General features: G+C 41.4%; 2 protein-coding genes across 4 annotated transcripts; one reads left to right on the plus strand and one right to left on the minus strand.

The window, feature by feature from the left end:
- Window positions 1-66: 66 nt before the first annotated feature.
- Window positions 67-15,079, minus strand: LOC122406959 (facilitated trehalose transporter Tret1-2 homolog). 2 transcript variants are annotated; one of them, XM_043412829.1, is made up of 11 exons: window positions 14,629-15,079; window positions 12,287-13,916; window positions 11,972-12,197; window positions 10,934-11,069; window positions 4,172-4,380; window positions 2,687-2,956; window positions 1,670-1,892; window positions 1,248-1,447; window positions 655-834; window positions 413-547; window positions 67-330 (listed from the first exon to the last, which is right to left on the minus strand). In XM_043412829.1, exons 2-11 carry the CDS (start codon window positions 12,301-12,303, stop codon window positions 256-258), a joined length of 1,671 nt encoding a protein of 556 aa, XP_043268764.1. In that variant the 5' UTR covers window positions 12,304-13,916; window positions 14,629-15,079; the 3' UTR covers window positions 67-255. The 2 variants fall into 2 exon arrangements, with proteins under 2 accessions (XP_043268764.1, XP_043268762.1); XM_043412827.1 differs by lacking the exon at window positions 14,629-15,079 and having other exon boundaries at window positions 12,287-13,661; window positions 13,730-14,341.
- On the plus strand, window positions 8,019-16,431 carry LOC122406962 (uncharacterized). Of its 2 annotated transcripts, none has more exons than XM_043412835.1 (3): window positions 8,019-8,322; window positions 8,826-8,859; window positions 15,756-16,431. In XM_043412835.1, the coding sequence occupies exons 1-3, from the start codon at window positions 8,106-8,108 to the stop codon at window positions 15,832-15,834; spliced, it is 330 nt and encodes a 109-aa protein (XP_043268770.1). In that variant the 5' UTR covers window positions 8,019-8,105; the 3' UTR covers window positions 15,835-16,431. The 2 variants fall into 2 exon arrangements, with proteins under 2 accessions (XP_043268770.1, XP_043268771.1); XM_043412836.1 differs by lacking the exon at window positions 15,756-16,431 and adding an exon at window positions 9,688-9,903.
- Window positions 16,432-16,691: the final 260 nt, after the last annotated feature.

Raw genomic sequence — 16,691 nt, forward strand, 5'->3', positions numbered from 1 at the left:
CCTCGCATTTTACTGATTTTCATCTTATTCCTATTCCAATCTAGTTTGTTTCTAATTGCTTCCAAATTTAGTGCATCGCGTTTACTTTATTTAGTAAAAAATATACAATTCATCACTTCAATACAACATTAATAAATAAATCACGCTCAAGACTCAACAGCCACATAAACAAACAATAAATCACACGTTTCTTTTGGAAAATCATGTTCAGGTAACTTTGGTAAAATTCTTTAGATTCAACCAGCGAGATTCGAACTATGCGCTGTTCCCTGTCAACGATTCGTTTCCCTTCGGTTCTCTCGTTCTCATCACCCACAGCACATTTCCCTCCTTGAACAAAAATCACGTGATATTCGAGTTTCCCTGTCGGATATAAAGTTCAGTTTTCGTTTTTGTACGGGCGTTTGCTCACCTGAAAATAATCCTCGATCTCTTGGAGCGTCCGATCTTTAGTTTCTGGAAGCGCGACGTAAATGAAGACGGCTTCCAGCAAAGCCGATGCACCAAAAATCGTGAAAATTCCGGTCATTCCCACGAGTTCGTTGATCTGAAGTAGATTAAAAAATGTTTATTCCCCAATATCGTACGTTTTTAATGTTTTTCGAATGATCAAAAATGGCGAAAAGTTCTGTCTGTACGGGAAGAGCGACTTACCATTGGAAAAACTTTGGTTACGCCAAAGAGGGAGAGATTGAAGACGAAAAAAGTGCACCCACCGCCAATGCCACGTGCACGTTGAGGCAAAAGCTCGCCCATTATTAAACCCGGAAGAGTCAGCAGACCGATGGTGTTGGCGCTCACGTACATAAGAATACAAACACCGATAACGTAACTCTATAAAAAATAAAGAACGAGAATGAATTACGATTCCTTTCTCTTCATTTTAGCTTTATATCGTTTTCGAAAAAATCGTTTTCTCTTGAAAAATTCATATCCAACTGAGCAAATGATAAATTCATTTATCATTACTTCAAAGATTTTTACACAGTTGCAAATATAATTTTTCTGTTTTCTCGTTCCGTTACTTTGCTCTTCCATTCCCTGGAAACGGACAGAGGAACGCGTAACTTTATAAAATCACCATCGTCCGAGGAGATTGAAAAATCCTCGTAGACAGGAAATGGGAAATATTTCCTCGCCCCTTTCTCTTGAAACAAAGGGCTTTAGGATATTTTTCGTATCGTCGTACAAACAGACATTCCTCTTGCAATGATGGAGGAAACACCGTTCATGGTAAATGCACTCACGTCGATGTAGGATTCGTTGTCTTTTCGGGCAAGTGTATATCCGGCCAATACGAGGGAAGCGAGTGCAGTACCCGTTGCGGACAGTATGCCCAGTGTACGTCGGCCCATTCTCAATAGAAGCACGCAAGATACGATGCAAAAAAGGAATCTGACAAGAGCGGTGAGCACAGCAGCCACGTAGTTGTCGATATCCCCACCGCCTGCCAGGATCAATGTGAAAAAAAATGAGAAAAGTCGCGTGTGTCACTACTGGATCGTTCCCCGGTGGAAATGGGACTAGAATATTTTCCATTTGGAAGAAAATTGTTTTCCGATTTATGTCGATACTCGAGGAAACGGTGAAACGCCGTTTTCATTTTCAAATTGCTTTCGCTCATTCCTCATTCCACTTTTCATTATTAATACGATAAATTTCCACTCACCAATATCTCGCACTAGATCAACACCGTAGAAAACAATGACGTACGTTCCACTCAGTATTTGCAAAAGATTGAAAATATTTATTATGACGAGAGGCTTGAGCACGCCGGGCTGAACAACTTTGTCGAACGCTGAGGACAACGTTTGACGAAAACTCGTTGACATTGACAAACGGGCCAAATCCTCTTTTGCACGGACTTCTAAAATCGATATTTCGGTATTGACCTGTTGTGAGAAAAAAATTAATAGATTTACGTGCCCCGTCGATGGGTTGTGAAATATTTTCAATCAAGTGCACTACTACTCGATTGAAAATTAGCTAAACAATTCGAGGTTTTAGAGAGTTCTGGAGTTTTCAATTTGGGGAAATAAATGTTCGATTATCGATAGCACAATTTTATTGAAAATGGGCAAAATGGCGAGGAAAATGTGTTGGTTTTCGTCATTCCCATCAAATTTTGCGTTCTTTTGGTAAAATTTCACATTCGTTTATTTGTCTTTCCCAAATATATAAATCCGATTGTATCTTGTAGCAGGAATTGAAACAGTGTAAAAGACCTGGCCGGACACTAGATCGTTTTATCTCCGTTTCATTCCCATTCTCATGTCGCAAGGAGAGAAAAAAGCCGATAACGTGGTTCGAGGCAATCTTAAAAAATACGATTCTCGATTCCGCGCAGTTCAATTGTTCTCGACACTGTTGAAGGAAAATAAACTGGCAGTGAGTTGAAAAGCTCTTAGAGTTGTTACAGTTTTGGCGAAAGAATTTTTTTGCTATTGAAGTCGAATAAAAAATTAATTGACGAGCAAATTTTCAATTTCTCGATCCTTCTCGACATTAACGAAGAAAAATAAAAAATGGTATTAAGTTGAAAACTTGCATGGCAAAATTCTCATATTTTCATTAGACGATAAACATTTAATTGACAAACAAAATAAATTGTTTTTACACTTTCATCGTTATTCAGAATGAATGGCCGCTGAAGATGAATGAGTTTCAGGTACTGAATTATGGTTACCTGCTTCGTATCGCCGCCTCTTAGCCACAGAAGTGCTTTCCTCGCGGAATGAATTTTTTTCTGGCGAACAAGCCAAGCAGGGCTTTCAGAAACGAGGCAGAGAGCCACGAGAGCGAAGCCTGGAAGAATGGTGCCGCAAAAAGCGACCGTTTCCCAGCTCAGAGTTGCCCCGAGAGCGTAGACCAAAAGAATCCCGCAACTGTAAGCTGCGAAAGATCCTCCTACGAGAAAACCTCGAAGTCCAGGGTCAGCCATTTCGCCCACTAAGACCTGCCAATTAAAACAAATTTATGGACTTTCTCAAGCGCGAAAAAGCACACGAATAAAACACCGTGGCTAAGAGATTAACGCTAAGTTATTATTTAATTTTCTCAGTGTCCAAAAAGCACCAAAAAAAGCCAAAGTACAAGGACGAATGAACGAAGAAACGAAAACATTGCCAGCCTCAATTACGCCAAGGAGTCGAAGGCGTACCAAAATTTTGCCTTTCAATTCAAATTTAGACGAATCTTCGTCGTATTTATAACCCAACTTTAAGGAGGGTGGATCACGAAATCAAAATGATCAGAATTTTATAAAATTTGGTAATAACATTCTTTGGCATCAAGTATATACAAATACAATTTTTTTCAAATTTTTTTATCACATGTAAACTCTATGCTTAAATGCTTAGACACACGAACTTTGGTGTTCAATTACTCGAGAGCTATGTGGTAGAAAAATCTAAAAAAATGTATATCGTCTTATGTATTTTTAACCCTTAGTGTGCATCTGGGGTCAGGTTGACCCCAACATTTTTTTCTCACATGAATAGCATATTTACAGACGAGCATCTCATAAGTAAAATCCCCAATATTAAGAAATCGTTATCCCCTCTCTAAAAGTAGGGAGCATAGCCATGCACTTCATACTCCAAAATAAACACACTTTTTGGAACGGTTGCAAAGTGGATTATTTTTCCCTTAAAGCATGGACCCTTGTCTGTAAAACTCTGTAAGGATTTTTTTCAAAACTCAAAATTTAATTTTTTACTCGAGATTTAACCGAAAAAGTGTTTTTTACGCGCACTATCAGCTTTGAGCGCGTTTTTGAAGAATGAAAAAAGATTTTTTTGGAAATCCGACTTTGCAGCCTTAAAGTTGGATCAATTCACTGCAAAAAGTGACAAAACCTTTAATTCCGAAAAGCGCATAGTTACCGAGATATTCGATGTCAAAAATGACCTGGGGTCAAAGTGACCCCACGTGCACGAAATGTCTCGCTGCGAAGGTGTGTACACTAAGGGTTAAAAAAAAAACATTTGCCAAATTTTATTAAATTCTTATAATTTTGAAATTTTTAATATTTTTAACATGGTTTAGCATGGTAACGTCGCATCGTCGCGATCCACCCTCCTTAAAAGCGGTCCTCAATAATGCGAAGTTGAAAATTCCGCTTGAAAATAATGCAACTCCATAACGGAAAGTCTGAAAAATGTGGTTTTACCTGGGCAGGAACAGCGGTCAATCCAACTGCAAACCCGGAAACAACTCTACCGACGAGAATCCACGAGATATTTTTAGCAAATCCAATGACAATCCATCCGAGGGAGAGAGGTACGGAAGCCAGGATGAGACAGCCGCGTCGTCCTATCGCATCTAAAAGTGGCCCGGACAAAAGTGCGCCGATCGGTGAGGCCAAGCTATGAACAGAGGCTGTGCACAGAGTCGAATAGGACTTGTATTATTAACGAATTCGTGGGCTCAATTAATCGATGCTTTAATTCGGCTTTCCTTCAATTTTCCATGCCATCTTAACACTTTGTTTCCATTATGAAAAGCACCTTAACGAATTTCCATTGGTACGGGGAGCGAAAGAATTGAAAAAATGAACTGAAAATCTGAAAAATAATCGCGTTCCGTGGTACGAAGAGATTAAAGGAGAAAAGTTGCACCGAGGACCACTGAAAAAGTGACGTTCCGGACGTGACTCGACTCAGCCCGAACCCTGAGAAAAGACAAATCGTTCGTTCGCTACCAAACTACATCGCCCATTGAGCTTCGTGTCGTTTTTACCATCATTCATCCTACTGAGACTCACACTGGAGGAACGAAATGAAAAGAAATAGGCAAGACGTCGAGGTGGCTTTGACTGACCGCAGATGAAATACTCGACCGTGCATCCCCCGAGGCAGCAGAAGGATGACAACAGTTTGGTCCAAAGGAGCTATAAATCAAAAGTTTTTGGTTCACGCTCAAACACTTTACGGAAGTTTCGTCGTGCGGAAAAAGCTCCTCCAGTGTTGCTCGAATTCCTTCGCTGGGAATACGCACGTAGATAATTGTCCTGGGCTTAATACCTACAGACGCATCGCGTTACAAATATTCCTGACACTTTGATCGTCGTCGGACTGACCTACATGCGTGGAAATATAATTTGTTCGTGTGACAGTGGCTAATCCTGAGGAGACCTCGTTTGTAATGACGTTATATAAATCTGCTCGTGCATCAATTGAAAGCGAGGTGTCCTTAGGAGAAATCACGATGAAAATCAACGTCCTCGCGTGAATCTCCACGCGGGAGTTTCATAAATATGACATTGAATAATGTTTATTCGTTGTCGTCGTGTACATGAACGTCGATTAGTCATTTAAATAGTCCGAATGAGCGTCAAGGCTCGCGAGAACGTTGAGGATTGTTCGTTTGGAGTTTGCCCAATTTTTTTCAATTGGCTATTTTCTTCAATGTGCGCTTTTATCTCGTTCTACTTTAATGAGATTCCAAGGATTCAGATTGCGATTCGAGCCGCTCGTCTGAGCCTGCGGATCAAAGTGAATTCATTGGCCAACTTTCGTCCCTCAATCTCTTCGCGTTTTTGTCTATTTTCCAATTGATTTCAGGCTTCGAACTCATCAACGAGGGGTCCTCGTGGTAATTGATAAAATGCATAATCTGCCAATGAACTTTCGGAATTTCTTTGCTAATCACTCTTCCCAGAATTTGGGGTCGAAGGCAACCCAAGTTCTCGGGGTTTGTACTTTTTCTTCGAACCTGCGAGGAAACTTGGGTCAAAACCTCTCTCCTTTATCCACGTAAGATCCTCGCAAGGCCCTCGAAACCCTCTGGCTACGGGCTTTATTCGCTCCCCGTAGACTCGAGACAATCGAGGCTTTGAATGAAGATAAAAATTTACAACGTTCTGGGGTAAACAGCTCGAGATTACATCGTAGGAAAAAACGGAATGTTCGTGCTTGCAATGGTCCACGCTCTCGTAATCCAAATCTTGAAAGACGTAATCGATTGTTCGTTGAAAATGAGAAAAAATCACGTTGAAACGAACTTTTGAAGCGATGAAATTTTGTCTTGGTTGAAAATGTGAAAAAAAAAATCATCTTTAAGTGAACTTTTAGCACAATGGAACTGTTTTTTTGCTCAAAATCATCATTTCCAAGTGACTTTGAAATGATCAATCGCCTTGTTTATCGAGAATCCAATCTGACTGCCGTTTAAATTCATCCATTGTTAAGTCCCTTTCAAATAGAGTGATAGCCAAGGCCGAAACTTTACAATTGCCTCATAACGATTCAAACGATTCGATATTCGTGAAAGTTTTGCCTCGCGGGCTTTTCAATTCAGTGAAGCGAGTGCAGAGATAAATTTCATGCATATACATTTGGGAATTAATGTTTTGTATACACGATCATTCGGACATCGTAACAAAGAGACTGAGGGGATGGAGGGATCGGCGTGCTTCGGTAGTTTTTACGATGCGATAAGCATCCCTTATGCCTGAACCATGATTTATGCGGTGATGCAGTTCCTGGATTATGTATCAAAGGAAAACGAACCGATTTATGAAAAATATCGCAATAAGTTCATGCAAAAGAGCCTCGAATTTTCAAGTGACATTCGTTCAGGGCCATTTTCGGAGGTGTCGGTTGAATTATTTTCCAAAGATGCGAATATTTTTGAAAAAACGATTAGAAATGAATTCATTTGCGCATATAAATTAGGGAGATTTTTTCAAACATTTTTTCGAGCGAGCGTCGTACAAAAATGTATCGAATCGCTCAAATTTTCGGACCTTGCTTCAAAAACTTCACTTTCCAAAAAGGGTGATGATTCCTATTGAGACTCGAAACGAACTTTTCCGAAGCGCTACGCTTTTCTCATGTCGTGAAAGATTCTCCGATCGGTGGGGATTAATCATGCGAAACAGTTTCTCCACTTACGCATATTCATTTGGCGCGATCCCTCGGCCTGCGATAAATATCCGTGAAAAAACTGATGAAACGATTGATCGTTTCGGATTCGCTCCGGGGAGCAGCGTATGAATTACATAGCGAAAGAGGCGTCAGCTCTCATCGTAAAAATGCGGATTCGCGAATGATTTCATGGGCCAGGAAAGCTCGAGGGTAGAATGAAAAGGTTGAAAATTCATTGGATGTCAAAAGATCGTACAAGGGAAACGTGAGTCGGCTGGAACGATTGAATGGGATGAGAAAAGAAATATCTAGGTCAGTTTCACGCGGACGTTACGAGAGCTGTGGAGATGAATATTACGACTATGCCTGTATAGAGCGGAGTACATAAACGGACAAGCAAGTATGAATTGTGCGAGTCATGCACAGAGAGCGATCTCGTTAAGAATGAACGAAGGGCAGCGCGAGCCTGGGAGGTCCTTGAACTTCGCTCTATTCACAGAGGCCGTTTCCCCGTTCAACGGACCTTGACGATTCACGAGTTTTGACGAGCGATAATAGTGCACATGCCCCTCGGTGACACTTTCTTCTAACCAATGCACAACCGCGGAGTGACATTCGCCTGTGAGCCTTGAAAACGAGCTTGCGCTGGTCAAGTTCCGCTGATTCATACAATTGCGGATATTCAAATTCGGAATTCACATCCGTTCGATCGGTTTGCTCTTCCCGTCAAGGAAATAAACGAACTGAAGGATTTTTTGTGATACGGGTGTGAAATAATCAATGGAAGAGAAATGCTAAAAAAACAAAAAAATCAGTTAAATTTATCAGTTTGTATTTTCCATGTTTTTCCACTGCACTTTCGTACCGCTAAGCGTGTTTCAGTCTATTCCGATAAAGGCCGTCTAGCATATTTGAGAAAAATAAGTGTCAGGGTAACATAGAAGGAAAATGAAAAGCGTACCGTTCTGCCCACGAAGATAAATCTTATCGCGTTTGATTATCGTAGCGTAAAAAAGGCTGCGCTGATAAGTAATCCCTCATTTTTGTCGTGCTTTTTCTCGCTCGATCTCAAATGCTGCTAATCAGCGTTGATAGAGGGAAAGCTATAAAAGCGGCGATGCAGGGCTTCTCCGTCAGTTTTCGCGCGAAAATCTCTTGTGTTTTGTTCCAAGGAATAACATCGACTCGAAAATAGCGAAGAATATTAAAGGACTGCGGTTGGAAATACCGCGTGCGATGTTAAAACCATCCGCTCCACCGATCGCGACGGTCGAGGACTCGTTTTATCCAGAACCGCAAGTTGTTTCGATATCAACACTTTCTCTACCGTCACGGAATCCGGTACAATCGCCTATCAATCCAAATTTCAACATCAATGACACGTACCCTTCGGCCTCGTCGGAACCTCGAATAATCTACGTCGCCAACCCACCGACGAACGCAAACAACTCCTGTAATCAATAGCTTTATAAACGTCGATCAAAGCTTTCGCTCCTATAACGATCGACGGACTGATCGATCGAGTACATTTCGATTGAAGGGGGCGTGACTCGTTCGAATTAAATTCAACGTCGATTTTCACTTATCTCAAATGGTATTTGTTATAGGAGTGAATGAAAAATGGTTCGTGGTTATTCAATTCACTGTCTGATTAATTGCTTCAAGTCTTCAAACGCTTTTAGTTCCCATGGAACTCGTTCGATTTGCAACAATTCTATTTTGTGTTCCGGAAAATGACGATAGAAATTTTAAGATCGAACAAAATTTATTGGTCGATTGGTTTATTGATATTATTCACAACCTAAGCAATGGAACTTGTCTTTTCATTTTCGTTTCGAATAGTCGCTTTCGAGTCCTGTTCGCTTCATCGAACCTGTTCGTTCGATCGTTCGATTACTAGTAAATAAATTCAATTTTGCAAAATTCATAGTGACAAAGAATTACGACTTTTCACAGGTTGCTGCAGATGCAGATCGTCGCGACCAGTAACGTGAGTAACGTGAGTCACTGAGATTCACTCCATTTTTGTGTATTTCGCGATATCACTTCTCAAAAAAATACTGGAAATTGCAATTTGCAAATTGCTTCCTCAAGATGATCAAGATGCACGATGCTCAAAGCTTACTCTTTGAGGTGCTATATTTTTCATTTTGGCTTCCTCATAGAGGAAGCTTTAAGCATTGTTGTAAAAGCTTGAGAAAGCAATTTGTTACTTTTAATTTTTTTTTAAATAAAATTTTAACTTATTTATCGACTTTGAACTTTTCCAAGTTAATTTCCAAAAATTAATGCGGATTTTTCGAAAAACTCATATTTTCGTAAAATTCTAAAAATCATAAAATTTAAACCGCTCAACCGATATTTCCCAAATTCAATACCAACCTTCCTATTATGACAATCTATTTATAAAAAAAAATTAGTAATCGATCTTAAAATTTCCCGAAGTTAGAGCGTCGACACACTTTTTTTAAAAATTTCAAAACGTCCCAGGATTCGTATTTTTTTCAAATTCTGACAAAATTATCAGAGAATGAAAAGCTTGTTCAGATTAACATCTATGCAAAACGGTAGCCCTGTATCTCAAATCGTTTTCGAATTATAAGCGTTTGAATTGTGCAGTGCCATAACATACATACACACACACACATCCGGACATTTTTTCTAGATATGATGTTTTGATGTTTTTGGACATTTTGAGCACATTGACATTGAAAACTGGAAAAAAAAGTTCATCGTCGCATAGTTTACTCTATGAGGAAGCAAAAGTGACAAAGAGTGAGGTTTTATAGCGAAAATTATAATTGTCAATCAATTTTAGTCGTTCGAGTCGACTGCGGGAGTGAAAACGATGAGAACTGACATCCTAGTCGATATTTTTCAACGTGAAATTCGAAGATTTGCGGTGATTCGGAACTCCGGTGGGCCGAAAAACCCGATTGCATTATTTTTCAGGAAGTCCGTTTGTTTTGCAATTACTAAATAAATGGAATGAAAAGAAAAAACTGAAAAATTGTGAGCAAAAAGCTACAAATGGGAGACGACAAATATGTCAAATATTTTCGTGTCCCCGACGTGTGCGCCTTCCACTTTATCATTGTTATACGCTTTGTGTGCTCTCTGTTGACGGTGGTTTCCGCGGTTCTGTACAAACTTCCAAATTTATACCGAGCGTTTGGTTCGCCGGCAGTCGATGTGTGAGCTATTCTACGTCGAAACGTCCGCACCTATTTTCCATTCAAAATTCTCTCCACCTCGAGCACTTCGTAAATGAAAAAAAAACGATTTTAAAAGCAAATTTTATGATCGCTGTGACGAAAATTTTTACAACTTCAAAAAGTGGAAATGAAGTTTAAGCGGCAAGCTGGAGATCACGCTCATAACCGCAGTGAAAAGTTTCCAAAAAATATCTCTGAAAACCTTCCAGGAAAGATTCTTTTCCGCCTTTTTTTTGGGGTTGAATTCTTCGCGTAAGAACACGGCGATTGGAATCCATCGACAGGCTACGAATTCCGACTGTTCGTCATGAAACTGTCCGTAGAAAGCTTTTTTGCGAAGCGTGACAAGATCGAGAGCGGTTCGCACACGACTGCGTTACAGAGGTTCGAATGTTGTACGGAGGAAAAGGGTTGCGGAGTGGGTAATAGGAACTGCGGTTTCGAGTTTCATCCCGCAAAATTGGCGCAACTGTAACGAAGTTCCCGTTAACTTTGCCTTTCTCCCTTTATCTTTTATGTATGCGCATGTGCTCAATTCGGAGGGTTATTCTCTAAACCCATCGGTGAATATGGGCAGAATCAACAGAACTTTCGAAAATTCTGAGGAGTTTAGAACCAATGAAAGAGTGCGAGGTCGAAGGGGTCGCGATTTTTGTGTGGTTTTAGCATTCGAGGAAATCAACTTTCCTAAATCTAGTAAGAAATACGTTTATTCAATTTTCGGAAGTTTCGTTTTTCCCGGTGAAATTCGTCTCTGCGGAATCGTCGAGAATGGCTGAACGAGAACAAGAGCAATGAAAAGCGGTGGGAGCGCAGAGGAATTGCTGGAGGAAAAATTCGTCAACTCACCGATCCACGATCCCATTTCCCGGTTGATACGAAGCGTGCCATTTTTCTCGGCGAGTTGTGGCAGCAACACAGCGCTGTAACCGATCGGCATGCCACCTCCTGCTGTCAGTGTCAAAACGGCACCGGCTACCATACACTAAAATTTTTCGCGAAAGGCAAACACGTGAGTGGGAGGGAAGAGCTATTAGAGAGATTGAAAAATCGGGTCGTTGCAGGGGATTAGAAAGACGATGTTGAGCTTGAGGTCAGAGGGAGGTGCTTTTAAAGTGACGTTAAGGAAATAGAAAAAGTGCAAGCCGCGTGGCTTAAAAGGTAGGTTAATGTGGGTCATGCCCTTTTTCCTTGAGAGTCCGCGTATATTCGCGTCTCGTTGTGCTAAAAGTTTGGGCTGGAGCCACTTTGCCCCGCGGATAAATGACCTCCGTGACCCTCGTTTCATATCTCTTGATATTCATAAATATTTCCATACTTTTTCTCCATCCCGAAGGATCGTTTTTTTCCTTTTTCTCCTCCTAGTTTTTTCGCAAAGCAGAAAAAAGAATTGGAAGCATGCAAGTACTAAAAATAATGGGCATTCTCGAAGCATAACTACGGAAACACGGAGACTCCGAGCCGGCGGAGTGCCGGTGCGGTTCGTAAAATAAAGTACCGCAGGGAAAAAAACAAGTGTGGGGGGGAGCGGTGAGAAAAAACGAACGTCTTAAGCAGACAGTCCTGGAAATACGATGGAAAAGTCTCGGGCTCTGCGTATGCTCTCTCAAAACTTTTCTTTTCGTTCTCAAACTTCATCGTTACATTGTTAGCATAGCACAATATTGAACGAATTTGGCACATTTTGTTTCCCAAAAATGATAATGTTCGGCATTGCCGGAGCAAGCTCACGCTACGTCGCGTCGAGTTCTCTTGATTATTATGAACGAAACATTTCTTTGGATATCTACTGAAATGGTGCACTGCGGATACGATAAATGAAGATGAAGAAAAAGAAAGAAGCTCGAGGGATTATTACTACGAGTTTGGAAACAAGACTGCCCTCACCTGCGCGAAAACACCTTTGAAGTTGGACGAGTACTGGGTCGAGATAACCGAATTGTTTCTTCCCATTATCGGCTCTTTCGTTTTAACGCTACTTTCGTATTTGTCATTGTTATTACATTTATCATTATTGTTGTTGTTATTTTCCTCGATATAAGCCAATGCCGCTTTCATTTGATCGGCCTTAACCATGTTTGTGGAGTATCCAAGCATAGCCTCGCCTTCTTCACTGAAAGTTAACGGATTATTTGATGAATTATAAATGGTGCTGGGAAATCGAGCTGTTGCGTGGCTCGTTACGAGATAAGTCAAACTCACCACGATCCCGGCGCCATTTTTCTTGCTCCGTTGTCACTTGGAAAAATTGATCAGGAGCAACGAATAGTAATGAATTTTAGTACGATAATTCGAGTATCGCGGAGTGTGAAATTCGATTTTTTAAAATTAAGCACGCACCACGAAGACTCCGGCTGCGATTCGATCCGTGTGTGTTTCTTCGTTTGAATTTTAACGCTCGTTCAGCACCGTTGATCGCGTACGTTCGTTAACATTTTCATTTTTGATCCTTTGGATAACGATATCGAGGAACGCGAGTCGAATAACTTGGACGTTGTAACACGGAAAAGCTGATGCGGAAGCAGAGACCGGTGAATACTCTTCAAGAACGTTGCAAGTGCAGCAGCCTCATTTGTAAGCAAGAATCGCTCGAGACTCGCGATCGTCCGGTGTACCAACTGAGAGAAACGTTTCCGATGTGGTGCTTTTATAAGCAGCCGCACCACGAGTTTGTGATTGGGGCATGTGGAAACAGCAGGGCCTGGCAGAAAATGGCGAGCATCGGCTATGTAACCATGTACAATAAATGCACGTACGTATATTTATTGGTGTAATTTGCCCAAGCTGTAACACGACGTCCGCGATTGAATTATATACACGCGCAGAAAATCGGCCTTCACCCTTTATGCCGGGGACCGCTCTCCAAGCTTCGTACTCCGCGCGTACTCCAAGCCGGAGACCCTGAAATCGGATGACTCCGAGAGTCCTTACGCAGCCAGCACACCTCCTACTATGCCGAACACGATCTTCCGCGACTCGTTCCACAAACCATGCATATTCATGTGGTTTTCATACTCGTTTACTTCCTGGACGAAACGCTACGTTTCAATGGAGTTTCTAAGAGCCCCTGGAAGACGCTGTGCGAAGACGAATCATCGAAGATTCGATTCTTTCACTGACGATGATCTTACGATGGAAAATTATCCTTGGAAGCGTCACCGAAAACGCCGGGGTACAGTGAGTCAGTGCAGTTCCGAGATTCTCTTCGTTGGTATAGATTTTTAGCGATTTCTGCCCTTCGTTATTTGTAGGAGTGAAAAAAAATGAGAAAATCATCTACGAGTTTAGATACGAGGAAATATCTCGAAATTAGTACGATAAAGTTTTACGACAGAAAAGTATGAAGATAAAGTTGCTCGTGAATTTTATAGTCCTTCTTCGCAGATATTTCTCGGCGGAGATGATGGCTCCCATTCACATGTGATAATTCACAGGTTTTAAGGTTCTTTCTAAATCATATACGGCGCGCAGCTGCGAGCCGTATATGATATTCTCGGTTGGTTCGTCGTTGCGAAATTCTCAAGGTCCGAGATCTTCGCTTTGGTTAGTGTCTTCCCTGAGCGAACCCTTGGGAGAGCTATATTTAAATGAGAATGGTGAGCAGGGATTGAGATGAGAATAGAGGGAATTCGTAGTTAAACGTACCGCATTATGCAGATTGGCTCGTTCGATGGGCCAAGCTTTCGAGGCTTTGACGATGAATATTTGCCTTTCACCTTGCCCAGCCGCTCCCTCGTTCGCTTATTTGAATTAAAGTATTTCCCACATGCACCGTAGAATGGGAATGAGTAGAAATCCAAACAAAAATCAATACGCTTGCTAACGAAACCTGCTTTCATATTATCGTCGCGAATTTCAGCCTCGTTTAGGTTCGTAAAATTAAACAAGTTCCCAGTTTGAAGATAACATTTTCAAAACCGATATTTATCTGAGTTTTTCAAATCTCTTATGCGCATTTCAACGAAACGAGATGGAAGAGAGAGCAATAAAGAAAATAAAAATGCTCGACAAAAGGCAACGATTTTTGCTCGTGGCTGAGCTTCGGCAGAGAGCACTCCAAAAATATTCCAAATTCCAAGACGATGAAAATTTCCGAGCAACACATGAAATCAGCTCTCACGAGTCAAAATGTCAGAACAACCCTCGCTCCAATGAGTCTCGGGCAAGATTTCGCGACATCGAAAAGCCCAATGAGCAGAGAATTTCGAGGGGAAAACGCAAGAATTTGGCGTAAACGAATTTTTTTTTTCCCCCTGCAAATACTTTTTTGCTGCAAAAAACCTTATGGAACTTTTGTTTCGGTTCACCTTACCGCATCCAATGATGAGTTCTACCAAATATCAGTTTATGAAAATCACGAATTTAGATCATTTCGCATGCTTTTTTGGTGCCCGCGTGAACAAACTTCGATAAAAAAGTGACGGAGAGGGACCAAAGGCAATAAGAGTGAGCCGCGTGAAAAGGTTCCCGTCAATGTGTAGCGTCTGATATTTTGACTCGGTAAACGTCCACATCCCAATATACATGTGTATACAGAGGAGTACCAATTTAAAGTGAATCGTCTGCGATAGAAATCAGGCAGCAAGGTGATACCGGGTCTGTCTGATGGGATCTGTCACGTTCGTCATACGTCGTATGCCCGTCTCGTCTCTCCATTGGGCACAGATAACCTTGACCTGTTATCCCTTTGTGAATCACAAACAGGGCCGACACTTCAACTTGACCGATTGTGTGCCATTGTTAACGACTCGTGTATTATCATCGTCGTGTATGCATTGTTTTGCTATTGGCCTGTTGTACACGTTTCGGCCATGAATTTAAAGTTTCTATTGGGCAAAGTTCGTGCGAGCAGTTATGCTTGCTTTTTGGAAGAGTGCAGCTCCTCGTGGAGTCTGGAAAATCCTCATTTGGAGCTCGAACATCAGCAGGATCGTGTTGAAATATAATCGTGCTTATGGAATCGTGATGAGGACGCTGAGAATAAAAATTGTTGGTTCAATAATTGATGTTATTGAGGAAGAATTTTCTTCATTTGACTCCAATGTTTTTCGAGTGAACGAATCTGCTGCGGTTTCATCTAAAACTCTTTTTTTTGTTTAATCATATTTAACCTTGATCATAATTTCACTTTTTTTCTTAGTGGATAGTGAAAAAAAACTGTGCCAAATTCTTCAGTTACGATACTTGACTGCTTCGTAGGTAGATAAAAAAACGATTTTCTCAGTTACCATACATGCGTGGACGTTACGATTTCACTGCGAAGATATTGTCAGGCCCTTAAGCACAATTCCATGCTCGAATATAACATTGAATCTTTCGCCTTCCCTTCAACCATCTTAACGTTAATGCCACTGAATCGTATCGTCTTTCATACTTATATGTATATATCGTATGCGGGTTAACTGGTCCAAGGCCATGTCCAAGTGTCGTGCATCAAATCCCAACGAGAAGCATTTTACACCAATTTCTTTCACCGCGCGTCGCGCACGCATTACGATTTCGCATTGTAAACATTCGTTCCATCCTGAGAGACGCTTCAGCTTGACAACCGGAGCCAAAATATCGAAACGGAAAAATTCTGTATACGAATAATCGCTCGCGCTTTCACCTTTCCGATCGATCAATGAGCCACGACTGCAATTTACAGTAAAACTCTTTTTTTTCTTTCCAGCGCACTCATCGTCGTCATAGCCTTGGTGATAGTCGTGTCAGTGCTCGTACGAGTCGTCATTAAGACCGAGAGTCGATAACTCAAACTTTGGAAAACTTATCTCTGATGGGAGCCAGTCGAAATCAGCTCGCTGGACGCGCTGGAAAATTTCTTCCGAAGAATTCCCGATCGAGGAGCGTCTTCGTCCCATTCCCAGAAAAACGCATTTGTTAATCGTTTGATTCATGGCAGGAGGGAACGAATGGAAAAAACACACTCGTCGTCAGACGGCTCAGTCGAGTTCGATACCGTTGCGGCTCGTTTATAATCCGGATTATCTATGTACATGCGGACGTGCAGAGGGTACGACAGTCGAGGCGTCTAATTGCAGCGGAGGACTTCATCCGGTATTCCCTTTGTCTCTTGCACTAATTCCCTGTGGCAGATCGCCAGTGATCAGAGACCTCGGAACACGGAGATGCAGATAGGTATTGTGGGCTCGCGTAGCAATGAGGCAGAAGATGGAAAATCGTGCGAGGAACACGCTGTAATTGCTCTGATGAACGCATTCCTAATGAAACTTGCAAAATGATGAAAATTTTATGAATTTCGTGTACGAGAGATCGACGATAATGGCCGATGGAGGAAATGTGCTCGTTTCATTATTTGAAAAGTAATAAATGATTATTCAACAAAATGCGAAATTATTATGCGTCTCTTTCGGTCGAAGAGATGAAAAATTCCCGTTTATATTTGCACGCTACACTCGCTTCGAACCTCCACTTTTCATTCCGGACTACGCGCAGCGACCGAATAAAAGGACGCTGGATAATCCTAAGCTCATTCTCCCCCGGGCACGCGCACACAGAGGCAACAAGCTTTTTAATAATTAGTTACGACTGCACTGCTGGTCACAGTAACGAAAATTCGTTATTTTCTTCCTCCGCGCTCAACTTT

This window comes from Venturia canescens, chromosome 2, assembly GCF_019457755.1.
Source record: "Venturia canescens isolate UGA chromosome 2, ASM1945775v1, whole genome shotgun sequence".
Taxonomy (NCBI): Eukaryota; Metazoa; Arthropoda; class Insecta; order Hymenoptera; family Ichneumonidae; genus Venturia; species Venturia canescens.